Below are 14,371 nucleotides of genomic sequence, written 5' to 3'. Positions count from 1 at the left end.
CCTCTTGGCTGCATCTCTGATCAGTCTTCTCCTTGTATGAGCTGAAAGTTTAGAGGGACGGCCAGGTCTTGGTAGATTTGCAGTGGTCTGATACTCCTTCCATTTCAATATTATCGCTTGCACAGTGCTCCTTGGGATGTTTAAAGCTTGGGAAATCTTTTTGTATCCAAATCCGGCTTTAAACTTCTTCACAACAGTATCTCGGACCTGCCTGGTGTGTTCCTTGTTCTTCATGATGCTCTCTGCGCTTTTAACAGACCTCTGAGACTATCACAGTGCAGGTGCATTTATACGGAGACTTGATTACACACAGGTGGATTGTATTTATCATCATTAGTCATTTAGGTCAACATTGGATCATTCAGAGATCCTCACTGAACTTCTGGAGAGAGTTTGCTGCACTGAAAGTAAAGGGGCTGAATAATTTTGCACGCCCAATTTTTCAGTTTTTGATTTGTTAAAAAAGTTTGAAATATCCAATAAATGTCGTTCCACTTCATGATTGTGTCCCACTTGTTGTTGATTCTTCACAAAAAAATACAGTTTTATATCTTTATGTTTGAAGCCTGAAATGTGGCAAAAGGTCGCAAAGTTCAAGGGGGCCGAATACTTTCGCAAGGCACTGTATATAGACACAGATGCTTTGTTTAATTCCAGTGGCAGGTCATTGGTAAAAATAGAAAAGAGTGCCTAGAGAGCTTCCTTGTGGTACACCACACTTTACATGTTTGACATTAGAGAAGCTTCCATTAATGATAGCTCTGAATCCACGATATGGCAGAAGTTGAAAAGCCATAACGCACGTTTTTTCAACAACCGGTTATGGTCAATAATATCAAAGGCTGCACTGAAATCTAACAGTACAGCTTCCACATTCTTCTTATCAATTTCTTTCAACCAATCAGCAGTCATTTGTGTCGGTGCAGTACATAGTGTCCTTCTCTATAAGCATGCTGAAAGTCTGTCAATTTGTTCAGAGAAATAGCATTGAATTTGGTCAAACACAATTTTTTCCCAACAGTTTGCAAAGCGCTGGGAACAAGCTGATATGTCTGCTGTTAGAACCAGTAAAGGCCGCATTACAGCTCTTGGGTAGCGGAATGACTTTGGTTTCAGGCCTGTGGACAAAGACTTTCCTCTAGGCTCAGATTAAAGATATGACAGATGGGAGTGGCAAAGGTCAGCTACCATCCTCAGTAGCTTTCCATCTAAGTTGTTAATGCCAGTAGGTTTGTCATTATTGATCGGTAACAATAATGTTTCCACGTCGCCCACACTAACTTCACAAAATGTAAACTTAAAATGCTTTTCTTTATTTGTTTTTTTAATGCATGAGTATGATGGCTCACTGTTCATTGTCTGCATTTCCTGCCTAAGTTTGCCCACTTTGCCAATGAAGGAATCATTAAAATAATTGGCAACAGTTTTGGGATCAATAAGCCATCTGATTCGATGAAAGATGGAGTTAAATTTGTCTTTCTGCCCATAACTTCAATACTTTAAAATAAATTTTTTCCCATTTAAAAAAAAAATATATAATTTCTCAGCTTCATAATACAGTTCATTTTTTTGTTGAGTTTAGTCACATTTCTCAATTTACAGCCAGTCTTATTAGCCACTCCTTTTGCACCATCTTTCAACAATAGTTTTTCAATTCTTTATCAATACATGGAGCCTTAACAGTCAGTTTCTTAACATGTGCATGTTTATCAATAATTGGAAGAAGCAATTTCATAAATTCATCAAGTACAGCATCTGGATGCTCATTAATCACATCAGACCAACAAATATTTTTTTACATCATCCACATAAGTCACAGCAAAATCTTTTGTATTTATTCTTATTTTAGGCCCAGCTTTTAGAACTTTGGATTTCTTGGATATAGCCACTCTATTGTGACCACTGCATCCAATGGATACGGATACAGCTTAACAACAAAGTTACAGTATTAGTAAAAATGTGAGCAGACCGTACCGCCCTCTGGAGTGCCTTGCGCGTGGTGCAGTTGCTGTTCCAGGCGGTTGTTCAGCCCGACAGGATACCCACAATTGTGCATCTGTAAAAGTTTCTGAAGGTCTTAGAGGCCAAGCCAAATTTCTTCAGCCTCCTGTTGTGCCTTCTTCACCACACTGTCTGTGTGGTGGACCATTTCAGATCGTCCGTGATGTGTACACCGAGGAACTTGAAGCTTTCCACCTTCTCTACAGCAGTCTCATCGATGTCGATAGGGTTACAGTGAGAAGTTTCCTCTTGAGGGGACAGTTTGATAAAAAAAAAGTTAAAAAAAGTAAATATTCAGGTCCCCAAGAAAGTAGACCTCTGTTTACATCACATACACTATCAAGAATTTCACACATTATTTAGATACGGACTGTTTGCACTATCCCTGTAATGCTTAGAGGAGATATTATGTCAAGTGTTATTGAAGTATGGTGTGTTTAAAAAAAAAAAAAAAATTATATATATATTTTTAAATGTAACCTTTATCTAACTAGGCAAGTTAAGAACAAATTCTTATTTACAATGACAGCCTACCAGGGAACAGTGTGCTAACTGCCTTGTTCAGGGGCAGAATGACAGATTTTTACCTTGTTCGCCCGAGGATTCGATCTAGAAACTTTCGGTTACTAGCCCAATGCTCTAACCACTAGGCTACCTGCTACTTGCAGGTTAACCAGTCAAATGTTTGGACACCTACTCATTCAAGGCTTTTTCTTTATTTTAACTATTTTCTACATTGTAGAATAACAAAAATATGAAATAACACGTATGGAATCCTGTAGTAATCAAAAAGAGTTAAACAAATCAAAATACATGAGATTCTTCAAAGTAGCCACACTTTGCCTTGATGACAGCTTTGCACACTCTTGACATTCTCTCAACCAACTTCACCAGGAATGCTTTTCCAACAGTCTTGAAGGAGTTCCCACATATGCTGAGCACTTGTTGGCTGCTTTTCCTTCAATCTGCAGTCCGACTCATCACAAACCATCTCAATTGGGTATAGGTTGGGTGATTGTGGAGGCCAGGTCATCTGATGCAGCACTACATCACTATCCTTCTTGGTCAAATAGCCCGTACACAGCCTGGAGGTGTGTTGGGTCATTGTCCTGTTGATAAACAAATGATAGGCCATTCCATCTGGTTTAGGCTTAGTGGGACTATCACTGCAGAAGGCTGTGGTTGCCATGCTGGTTAACAGTGCCTTGAATTCTAAATAAATCACTGACAGTGTCACCAGCAACTATTTTTGTTTTTAAAAAGATCCTTCACCTGTGAGACGCCACTGTCCTCACCGCTACTCCCGCCTGCTTTGGTCATTGTCATGGTAGCAACGTATGTTACGCTGTTACTCCTCATAGTTCCAGACAGGGAAGGTCACTGGAAAATTGGAAACAACAAATGGCAGGGATCTAGACAGCCAGCCTCAAGCCCGTGGCAATCCACTGTCCCAGCTACAATGCCTAACTGTGTCGCAGGCTGCATTCAAGCCCTCAAGAAAACGCAGCTATGCTAGCTGCTACGCCAAACAGCTCCTCAGACCCGGCTTTGGTCAGCAGGATCACTGGATAGATGGTAGCGATCCCAGCAACTGATACCAACCGCGTCGCGGTAACCAAATTCAAAAGGTAGTTGGCTATTAACTAAGCTGTTTCAATAGACTCAAAACTTTCCAAAACAACAAACCGAGCTCTCACACGTTCAACAGGAAGTGATGTGTGTGTGCAATATGTTCAAGATGATTGCATTTACCTGGTCAGTATAGGTCATGGAAAGTGCAGGTGTTCTTTTTTTATAGGTCAGCTTCTGTTTTTCAGAAACTAATGAGTAGACTGAGGAAGGTTAGATGAACATTAGAACTGTAACACTACTACAGTACGTGTTCTACGTACAGACTTTCAATGTGACAATCTAAATGCATCAGATTTCTGTAAATGTCTTTCTCTTGTCAGGAAGGACTTTTTCATTTGGTAATGGAGAGGTGATGAATAGTAATGTCATTAACTGGCTCAATCCCTCAGGCAGCTCTGGGCTGGCTGGCTCAGCATGGAGCCTGATGTCAGTGTGAACCCTTCAGTGTTTGACTACCAGGAACTTCTCTGTTAATGTTTCATAAGCAGACTTTACATTATTAGGCTATCTGCAGAACACCCAGTCCAGTGTCCATGGACATATTGGAAAATCTGTACAGGCCAGTGCATACATTTATGCAAAGCGTTAACTTTGGATAAGAGGACAAAAAACAATTATTCTTTCACTTTTATGGCGCTAAAAAGACAAATGAAGCAAAGTCAGCCAGCCTGTGACATGACTTGAGTTCCTAGTTCTAGTATTTGTATTGGCAAAGAGCTGTGTCATGTTGACCTCTACAGACAATGTTGGGTGGCAGCAAGTCACATTTGACTGAGACTCTGCAGGGAGAAGAAGAGATGTGTGTTTTACACTAGTGTACGAGCTTGGTCCAAGAAATGCATGATTCCGTTTCTGAAGGATCTCATCTCTACCTGACACTGTTAGAGGTATTTATCGAACCAGGGTCTGTAGTGACGCCTCTAGCACTGAGATGCAGTGTCTTAGACCGATACGCCACTAGGGAGCCCAGTGGGTGTGGTGGTATCACTTACCTCTTGGTTTGTTCAGGGGTTTTAGCACCGCATTGTTGAGTGCATAATGGGAACTACCTAGAGGGAAGGGTTGCTAAATAGCTGTTCTACCTTTTCCACCCTTTTCCTGTGAGGAGGGGAGGCCTGCCTTCCCCTCAGAGGAATGTGGGTGTGTCTGTTGGTGTGTTTGTCCTGCGGTGAGGGTGAAGAGCTATATAACACGCCTGACAACAGATCACAACACCTCAAAGCTCTACAGCTATGGTCTTAGTTTCAACGTGACGGGTGCAGGTTATTGGGGAGATCTGGTCTCTACAGGATAAATTGGTGTTTTCGGTTTTCACACAGGGAGTGAAGGTGAGAACTACAGGTTTGGACAGTTTGGTGTCTCAGGTTTGGTGTTTTTGTATTTTTATATGAAGTAGCCTAAATATTTAGACTAGAAATATCTATTTCAGTGTTGTCTGCTGATGCTCTGTTCTTGTGAGTTGCAGAAATCACTGTTCACTTTTGGTCATGCACTTAGTCTTATGACAACGTTTCAAGGTGTTTTAGCTGCTAGCTTCTGAAGGTGATCTACTTAGCCTGATGCTGGAGATGGCTTTTATTAGTGCTTTACCATATGTTATTTTGAGAAAATAGATGTAGAATGAAAAGAGTTGTATGGCTTCAGTAACTCCAGTGAGGGTCTACTACATATTATAACCTAAGATGCATATTGACTTGACTCGCGTATAAAACCAACGGATGTTACTCCCAACAGATCGAGACCTTTCCCCTTGGTTCTCACACAACATGGCTGCTTTATCAAACCACTGCAACCTCTACCCAGAGAGGAGGGTTTTTAGAAAATGTATTTAAACCACTGTCCCACACGCAAATCAGCTTATAGCCAGCCAGAGTAAATGCTACAAAGGGCTGGCGTTCGTTTTAATCCCCTGCCTGGCCTCCGGGGATGCAGCCTGGCCTCTCTGACAGAATGTCCTTGTAAGGAGAACATAACCTTCAGTGACGCCGTAGGCCAATAGGGTAAACAACTATTTTACATGGATACAGTAGGGGCCCCATTAGTTAGGAAAATGGGCTGTGAGTCTGATGCAAATAAGTAGTCATTTCCATGTTTGAATGGAAGAGGAGTCAACCAGAGCAGTTATGTAGCCTACCTGAATGAACTGTAAAAGTCTAACCTTTTTTCTTTTCATGGGGGAGATGCGATTTAGGCTGTGTCAGCAAGTGCTGTCAGGTCCAGGGCTACCTGCTGCCCCTACTGAAAGAGTTCAGTCTGATCCCTGAGGCAGCCATTTTCACACCATCTGACATGTGATGCAGCCAGCCACCCTAACCCAGCCCAACCCAGCCCAACCCGATCCTAGCCACTTCTGCTGTGCTAGCTGCAGCTATGGAAGATCCAACTGTTCTGCCCTGATCTCTGGATCTGAGCGTGGATGACATGTGAACAGGGATCCAAGTAAGCCCTGGCGGATTACAGATTTGAAATATTAATCTCTTTGCATCTGCTTGCTCAAATCTGAGGGCAGATATGACTGGGATTAAAGGATGGGAGGCTTGGAGAGACGCTAGAGGGGAACTCATGGATTAATACTAGGAAACTTACAGAAAGTGTTTTAAAGTAGAAGTTTGCAGTCTGGTGTACTGTTGTGTGAATGCCAAGGATGTGCCATAGTTCCCTAACCTTAAATTCTCCTATATGGGATCCTATGGGGCTGTAGGAATGAGGGAGCATCATTTTGTTGAAAGGGGAGATGGGAATACTGGCACTGAGACACAGACACCGTTCAGGGACGTTTTTAGCCTGCAGGAGTTGGAGTGTTTTATTTTGTTTCAGTTGGAGTAGACTAGTTGGAGTAGATCTGTGTTAGTGGAGTAGTAGGCATTCATACCCTTTGTCGTGACTTTACTTTCATTAATCTGGTGACTTATTTATTTAATCCACTATGTTAAATTGTTACCCAACTGATTTTAAAAAAAAAAATGTATTAATCATGTAACAATTCACTCATTAGTATTTTAGGGCATCACTGAAGAAGTTGTTTAGAGAGTTACCATCTCCCGAATTAAACTCTAAGGTCTTTTATGTATTTAATCAATAAACAGTCATCTTATTAATCATTACCTCTTATCAAATACTCATTCTGAACGATCGTAACCTTGGATCTGCAAAAATGTATTTGTGTGAAATGCCTTCGTTCGTCGTTTATCTTGGTCGGAACCAAGCCTTCTCGGAAAGTTGTTGTCCTTCCAGCTGGCTTTAATTGTCCAAAAGGGGTCTCCCCTTTCCTGTCTAATGTTGTTCACTCTGGAAGATAACCAGCCATGTCAACGGTTCCCATTCGGTGATGAGCGTAGTAGGATAGTCTCACTTAGATTAGCTTTTCTCGATATCTTGACTTAAGACGGCTAATCAGCTGTACCAGTGATGGTCTGAAGTGAGCTTCTCGCCTCTTCCTCGTGTTGGTATTTCAGGATTCGGACCATGATGGACATGAGCTGCAGCTCTTCGTCTCTCTGGTCTAAAAGAAGGTGAGTTTATTTCTTCACCTCGTGCTGAGGTTCAGAGTTTCAACCATTTAAAACATATCGCTCTCGCCTCACATTTCCTGGTCTAAAGGTTGATTCCTCTTCCAAGCCTTTATACACTCTTGGTCAAAAGGGGTGTTCTGTCATGCTGACAAGCTCTGACCTCACTCGGGGCGTGGCTACTTAATGTGCAAAGGATATCAAAAACTATCTAATTAGAAAACTAAAATCACACGTCTTCATCACTTTTCATTTTGTATTCACAACATATTGGATGAAAACTTGACAGATAAAGGGGGTATCCTTTCCAAGTTACAGTATTTGGTCCACAGTTTAATAACATCACAAAATGAAAAACAATATGACATTTGTTTTCTACATCTCCCCACTGACCATTTCCCACATCGTTACGTTAGAAATATTGTTCTATTATTCACTTTTTGGGCGGACAAAAGTGTCTGTGAACAATGTCATTCCTTTGCTTCAGGCCTGGGCAATTCCAGTCCTCGGGGGCCTGATTGGTGTCGCACTTTCCCCCCCATCCCTAGCAAACTCACCTGATTTTAAACTAATAGCATTTTTAACTGAAGATCATGATTTAGTTTAGGTTTGTTAGCTGGAGCAAAAGTGTGACACCAATCAGGCCCCCGAGGGCTGGAGGTTCCCAGGCCTGCGTTTGGTTGATACTAAAGAGCAAGAGGGAGTGTCTCTGTCTCTACACGACCGGGTCCAGCAGCCCCCCCACCCGTCTGATCTGATGCATTCTGATCCTCACAGGACAGCCATGACACATTTTTAATATCCAGATTCACTCAACAGCCATATGAGTGTCAGATTACATAATGTCAGGCTTTTGACCCTGTTAGTTCTCATCCATACCACTAGGTGGCATGAACCATAGAGTTGTTGTGCATACAAACACATACTTGTCACATCAATGATGTGTATAAACCTTGGATGACTGACAGGGGGTGCTGTATTGAAGTGACCGCACAGCCATTTTGGTACTCCTGCATTGTAAAATATATTTCGGAAGCTATAGAAATTTAACATCAACATGAGTTTTTAGAAAGTATATTCTATTACAGTCACCTTAATGCATACTTATAAATTATATGTGAACTGAACATACAAATATATACAGTAGTTGTCAAAGTTTGGGGACACCTACTCATTCCAGGATTTTTCTTTATTTTTTACTATATTCTATTGTAGAATAACAGTGAAGACATTAAAACTATGAAATAACATATATGCAATAATGTAGTAACCAAAACAGTGTTAAACAAATCAAAATATTTTATATTTGAGATTCTTCAAAGTAGCCATCCTTTGCCTTGATGACAGCTTTGCACACTTGGCATTCTCTCAACCAGCTTCACCTGGAATGCTTTTCCAACAGTCTTGAAGGAGTTTCCACATATGCTGAGCACTTGTTGGCTGCTTTTCCTTCACTCTGCTGTCCAACTCATCCCAAACCATCTCAATTGGGTTGAGGTCAGGTCATCTGATGCAGCACTCCATCACTCTCCTTCTTGGTCAAATAGCCCTTACACAGCCTGGAGGTGTGTTGCGTTATTGTCCTGTTGAAAACAAATGATAGTCCCACTAAGCGCAAACCAGATGTGATGGTGTATCGCTGCAGAATGCTGTGGTAGCCATGCTGGTTGTGTGCCTTGAATTCTAAAATAAATCACTGACAGTGTCACCAGCAAAGCACCCTCGTACCATCACAGCTCCTGCTTCATGGTGGGAACCACACATGCTGAGATCATCTGTTCACCTACTCTGCGTCTCACTATCAAATTTGGACTCATCAGACCAAAGGACAGATTTCCACCGGTCTAATGTCCATTTGTTCGTGTTGTTGGCCCAAGCAAGTCTCTTCTGCTTATTGGTGTCCTTTAGTAGTGGTTTCTTTGAATTGCAGCAATCATGAAGGCCTGATTCACACAGTCTCCTCTGAACAGTTGATGTTGACGTGTCTGTTAAATACCTTATCCTCTGCAGCAGAGGTAACTCTGGGTCTTCCTTTCCTGTGGCGGTCTTCATGAGAGCCAGTTTCATAGTACTTGATGGGTTTTTGCGACTGCACTTGAAGAAACATTCAAGTTTCTTGACATGTTCCGGATTGACTGACCTCCGTGTCTTAAAGTAATGATGGACTGTCATTTCTCCTTGCTTATTTGAGCTGTTCTTGCCATAATATGGACTTAGCCTTATTTGGTAAAAGACCATCTTCTGTATACCCCTCACCCTACCTTGTCACAACACATCTGATTTAGCTCAAACTCATTGAGGAAAGAAATTCCACAAACAATCGTTTAACAAGGCACTACTGTTAATTGAAATGCATTCCAGGTGACTACCTCATGAAGTTGGTTGAGAGAATGCAAAGCGTGTGCAAAGCTGTCATCAAGGCAAAGGGTGGCTACTTTGAAGAATCTCAAATATAAAATATATTTTGATTTGTTTAACACTTTTGCTTGCTACATGATTCCATATGTGTTACTTAATAGTTTTGATGTCTTCACTTTTATTCTACAATGTAGAAAATAGGAAAAATAAAGAAAAACCCTTGCATGAGTAGGTGTGTCCAAACTTTTGACTGGTTATTTATTTAAAGGGAGTACTAATTGAACCATACATAGCATCAGCGGTCCAAGGGTTTCTTTTTTAAATATATATCTACACACAAGCTTGGTTTGATTGTCTTCTAGCTTGTTTCCATTGCCCTATAGTCAGTCACCCAAGAACAGCTACAGACCTGCACCTCTCTGAGACCTTTTTAGAAGTCTGTTTCACCACTGTCAGAATTATTTATGCCACAGTGAATAATAGATGCAGCTGCTCTTGAGGTTTTACACTAGTCGATCACTCCCATGGGCTATGGCCCTTTGTCAGTGGTGTATGTTTGATGTATGTAACTTGTCATGGGTGTGTATTTTATTTATGGGAGTTGTATTCATCAAGGGGAGGGTAACACTCTACCTCTTCACAAAGCAGTTGACAAGAAACCACAGAAATATACAAGAAGTGTTGTGATATCCTCTGTGTCTTCCTGAGAATGATCAGCAGGAAGTCAACACAGCAGGTCTTTGGTAATTACGATAATGCAGTTTGGCTACTTCTGTAGTTTCAAGAGAACTGTACAGTAGCCTCCGATGAGCTGATGTTGGGGTTTCAGGTGGTGACGGATGTTTCTCAGATGTGCGTCACACCTTTTTGTAATGTTGCTTGGAAATTTACAACAAATTGTAGAATTTTGATTGACACTTTATTTTTTAAATAGTGGGCTATGTAGTGCCACTGGCATACGTTTTTTTACTAATTGAAATGTAATATGCTTATTATAACCCATTAGCCATTTTCACTTTTAATAAAGCACTAACTTGTAATTGTTTGGTTCCACACTGACCTCTCTCCTCTCTTTAGGGTACAGTGTTTAGCCTGGAGGAAGAGGAGGAGCAGGGCGTGACCATAGCCGAGGACAGCAACGACATCTACATCCTGTCTGGAGAACAGCTTCCTGGCCAGCTCAGTCCCCCCGCGTCGCTGCTGGGCACCGGAGACAGCAGTGGGCCGGGCAGCTGGCAGACAGAGAGCTTACCCGTGTCTCTGGCAGGCAACGATTCCTGGGCACAGGTGAGCATGATGGACCACCCCGAAGATGTCAAGAGTCTGGACAGCAACGAGGGCACCCTGGCTGAGGAGCGCAGTGAGAACAACTCCTCCAACTCTGACATTGTGCACGTGGAGCGAGAGGACGCAGAGGAGGGTGAGGCCGGGGCCGAGTTGCAGGAGAGCATGCTGAGTGTGCTGGGGACGGAGAGCGAGCTGGCTGAGCTGAGGGCGGAGTTTAGGGATGACACCCCTCTTCCTGTCCCAGCAGCCCCAGTGCCGGTGGTGGTATATCTGGAGGAGCCGGTCATCATAGAGACGCCTGCTCCCCTGTCGGCGGTTCTATCAGAGCTGCATTCATCTGTCCCCGTGTCAGAGCCCGAGCCCTCTGCTCCAGACCCTATGATTGAGCCTGAGCCTGCCCCTGTTGTGGAGGCAGCACCACCATCCCCCGCCAAGGCACCCTCTACTCCCCCATCAGCAAAGCCAGTTCTAGAACCAGAGCCTGTTCCAGAGCCAGTCGCAGCACCGCCAGAGCCAGAGGAGTCCCAGCCTGAACCTCAGTCAGAGACTGTGCTGGAGACGGCTGCAGCGCCCCTCCTGGAGGCACTCCCAGCTCCTGTGGCCCCAGCCGAGGAGCCCCCGGAACCAGAACCCAAGTCAGAGATCCCAGTGCTGCTGTATGGTGGAGCTGCTCTGGTGGCTCTAGCTGCTGTGGTGACCTGGGGAGTCATGACCCACCGGAAGAAGTAGCCTAGCAGTGCTCCTGAACCGGGTTGCAGACCTCACCTCCTCCCTGGTCCCTGCTGCTAGCAGTGCTCCTGAACCGGGTTGCAGACCTCACCACCTCCCTGGTCCCTGCTGCTAGTCTGGGCTGCTGGGCCTGCCATTACCAGGTGGACACACCATGTGAACAATTACTTATTTTCCTTCTCTCCATTTTTGTTTTCCCCCAATCTCCTCTCTGCTCATCTGGCAATTTGATATGTTTTTCTTCAGTTGTTTCCTCCAACCCATCACGTCTCAAACTGGAAAGGACATTTGTATAATTTTCTAGCGGTTTCTATGTTTTCCGGGTGCTTGGTTCTGTTCGATGCCATGCGGATGCACGTCACAGACACACCCTGTTTGTATGTTACTCTCTCGGCTGGAGCTCGGGGTACCTCTCAGAATTCCCTGTTCTATTGCAGGGAAAAGGGAAGCTATTCCAATATTTTCATATACAAAAATGTAAGTTCTGATTTACATTATGTCCTCTGAAAAGCAAACCTGTCTTCAAGGATTAGATGAGCATGTTTGTTTTTTATGGCAATTAACTAATCATGATTAGACTTGATTTGTTTTTAGAATTCACTGTACTGGAGACACTACTGTGTATCTATAACATTTGTCTGCAGAATTGAGCCCCATAAAGAGACTATTTTTCATAGAGCACTTGATAGGGATTAATAATATCGCACTTAAATGGAAAGTAGATACACATGACCAAAAGTATGTGGACACATGCTTGTCGAACATCTCATTCCAAAATCAAGGGCATTAATATGGAGTTGGTCCCCTCTTTGCTGCTATAACAGCCTCTACTCTTCTGGGAAGGCTTTCCACTAGATGTTGGAACATTGCTGCAAGGATATGCGTCCATTCAGTCACAAGAGCATTTGTGAGGTCAGACACTGATGTTGGGCGATTAGACCTGGCTCGCAGTCAGCGTTCCAATACATCCCAAAGGTGTTCGATGGGATTGAGTTCAGGGCTCTGTGCAAGCCAGTCAAGTTTTTCCACAACGATCTCGACAAACCATTTCTGTTTGGACCTTGCTTTGTGCACGGGGGTCATGCTGAGACAGGAAAGGGCCTTCCCCAAACTGTTGCCACAAAGTTAGAAACACAGAATTGTCTAGAATGTCATTGTATGCTTTATCATTAAGATTTCGCTTCACTGGAACTAAGGGGCCTAGTCCGAACCATGAAATACAGCCCCAGATCATTATTCCTCTTCCACCTAACTTTACAGTTGGCACTATGCATTGGGGCAGGTAGCGTTCTCCTGCCATCAACCAAACCCAGATTTGTCTGTCAGGACTGCCAGATGATGAACCGTGATTCATCGCTCGTGTCCAATGGCGTCGAGCTTTACACCACTCCAGCCAACGCTTAGCATTGCAACGGATGTGCCCGAATCCACATGGTGTATGTTTATCTACTTCTTTCCAGTCACTTACATCACCGAAGTTATTTTGTTACGTTTTTGGAAATTGAGGGATTCCATAACTCAATTCATTTTTCACTAACTAATTTCAGTCATTTAGTAAACAGACTCCTGTGTCTCAGTTACGATTTGTCAATCAATTGATTTTGAATGTAAAAAAAGAGGATAAAGACTACCGCAGTTCACAGCCAGTGGCATACACTGTTGCGTTTGATTACTATCTCCTTGAAAATAGGCATTTAGATTATCTGGTATAGAACTGTCAATGGTCACTATCAACCTTGTGTGTGTTAACTATTGTGTTTGTGTGAGTGAAATTAAAGCCAGCTTAACCATGATAGCACCATGTTCCATGTACTGTCCCATGTTCTGTGACAGGGAATGGAGGATTCGGAATGACTGCAGCAAGACAGAATTTTATATTAATTTGTTCAACACGGATACAAGATTTAAATATAAAACTTGAAATCAACTAGTCATCTTTCATCTGATGTTGTGAGACAAATCAAAAGTAGAAATTAGTTTAAGCTTGAATCAATTTATGCTCTCATTCCCAACTTCACAGGGACTGCCTTTATTCAGCTACCCTGTCAGACCCCTATGTTTTGCCAGGTACCGTTTGTCCCCTCGGCTGGCCCAAACGGCCCACCCAGCACTGCCTTCCCATTCCGCTGTAACCCCATAGCGTGCCTACCTTGTACAGTACAGAGACTTACAAAGCTTAACAGCTGCGTGTGCTGGCTTCTTCCCACTACTACCTAACCTTTTCTTAAAGGGTCCCTCCATTTCTCAAGTCAGAGTGGAGGTCTGTCCACAACTTGAAGAGTAGGAATGACACATGCCAGCCCTGCCACAGACAATCAACATATGCAACATTCCCACTAAGGGAAACATATCTTCCTGTTAGTTGGGTACAATGTGAATCTAAAAATAAAATCTACACTGTAGGCCTCAGGTGTCAAGAGTACAAAAAATAACATTTTTTTACTGGGCACTCAGGTCTGGAGCATGAAATGCGAACACTTGATCCAAGTTAAAAAGTAGTAGTGGTTCCAGCTTTGTGTTCACTGGTCAGTGGATTCCCACAGCTAACTTGGTCAATGTCAAAACTAAAGATGCACACAACTCACTTCTGTTTAGCCAAGTGTAAATACAACCATGTGGGGTTTGGGGTAGTTGTGTGGGAGAGACAAATGACCATAAATGGTTTTGTTCCTCGTTCCATTGAATGCAAATGTACGTCAGTTAGATAATAGGTATGCAAATTGTCTGAAATGTATTTGGAAAGTACAGTATGGATGTCAAATCCCCATATGTGCAGTTCGAGACCAGAATACATCATGTAAACTGCATTGTGGTTTTGGACACATGAACAAGTTAATAAAATGGTTCTCCCTTAC

The 14,371-nt window shown here is 42.9% G+C and overlaps 1 protein-coding gene across 2 annotated transcripts in view; it reads left to right on the top strand.

Annotated features, from left to right (window-relative positions):
• Positions 1 to 14,370, top strand: part of LOC139374289 (BCL2 like 13) — a 39,037-nt gene extending 24,667 nt beyond the window's left edge. For both annotated transcript variants that reach the window (XM_071115326.1, XM_071115332.1), the window contains exon 7: positions 10,578 to 14,370. In XM_071115326.1, coding sequence (XP_070971427.1) covers positions 10,578 to 11,516 — 939 coding nt within the window. In that variant the 3' untranslated portion in view covers positions 11,517 to 14,370. The remainder of the gene's footprint in view (positions 1 to 10,577) is intronic.
• Position 14,371: the final 1 nt, after the last annotated feature.

This window comes from Oncorhynchus clarkii, chromosome 2 (genome assembly GCF_045791955.1).
Source record: "Oncorhynchus clarkii lewisi isolate Uvic-CL-2024 chromosome 2, UVic_Ocla_1.0, whole genome shotgun sequence".
NCBI classification, from domain to species: domain Eukaryota; kingdom Metazoa; phylum Chordata; class Actinopteri; order Salmoniformes; family Salmonidae; genus Oncorhynchus; species Oncorhynchus clarkii.
Note: the sequence above shows the minus strand (reverse complement) of the source record. Positions and strands in the feature narration are given on the sequence as shown.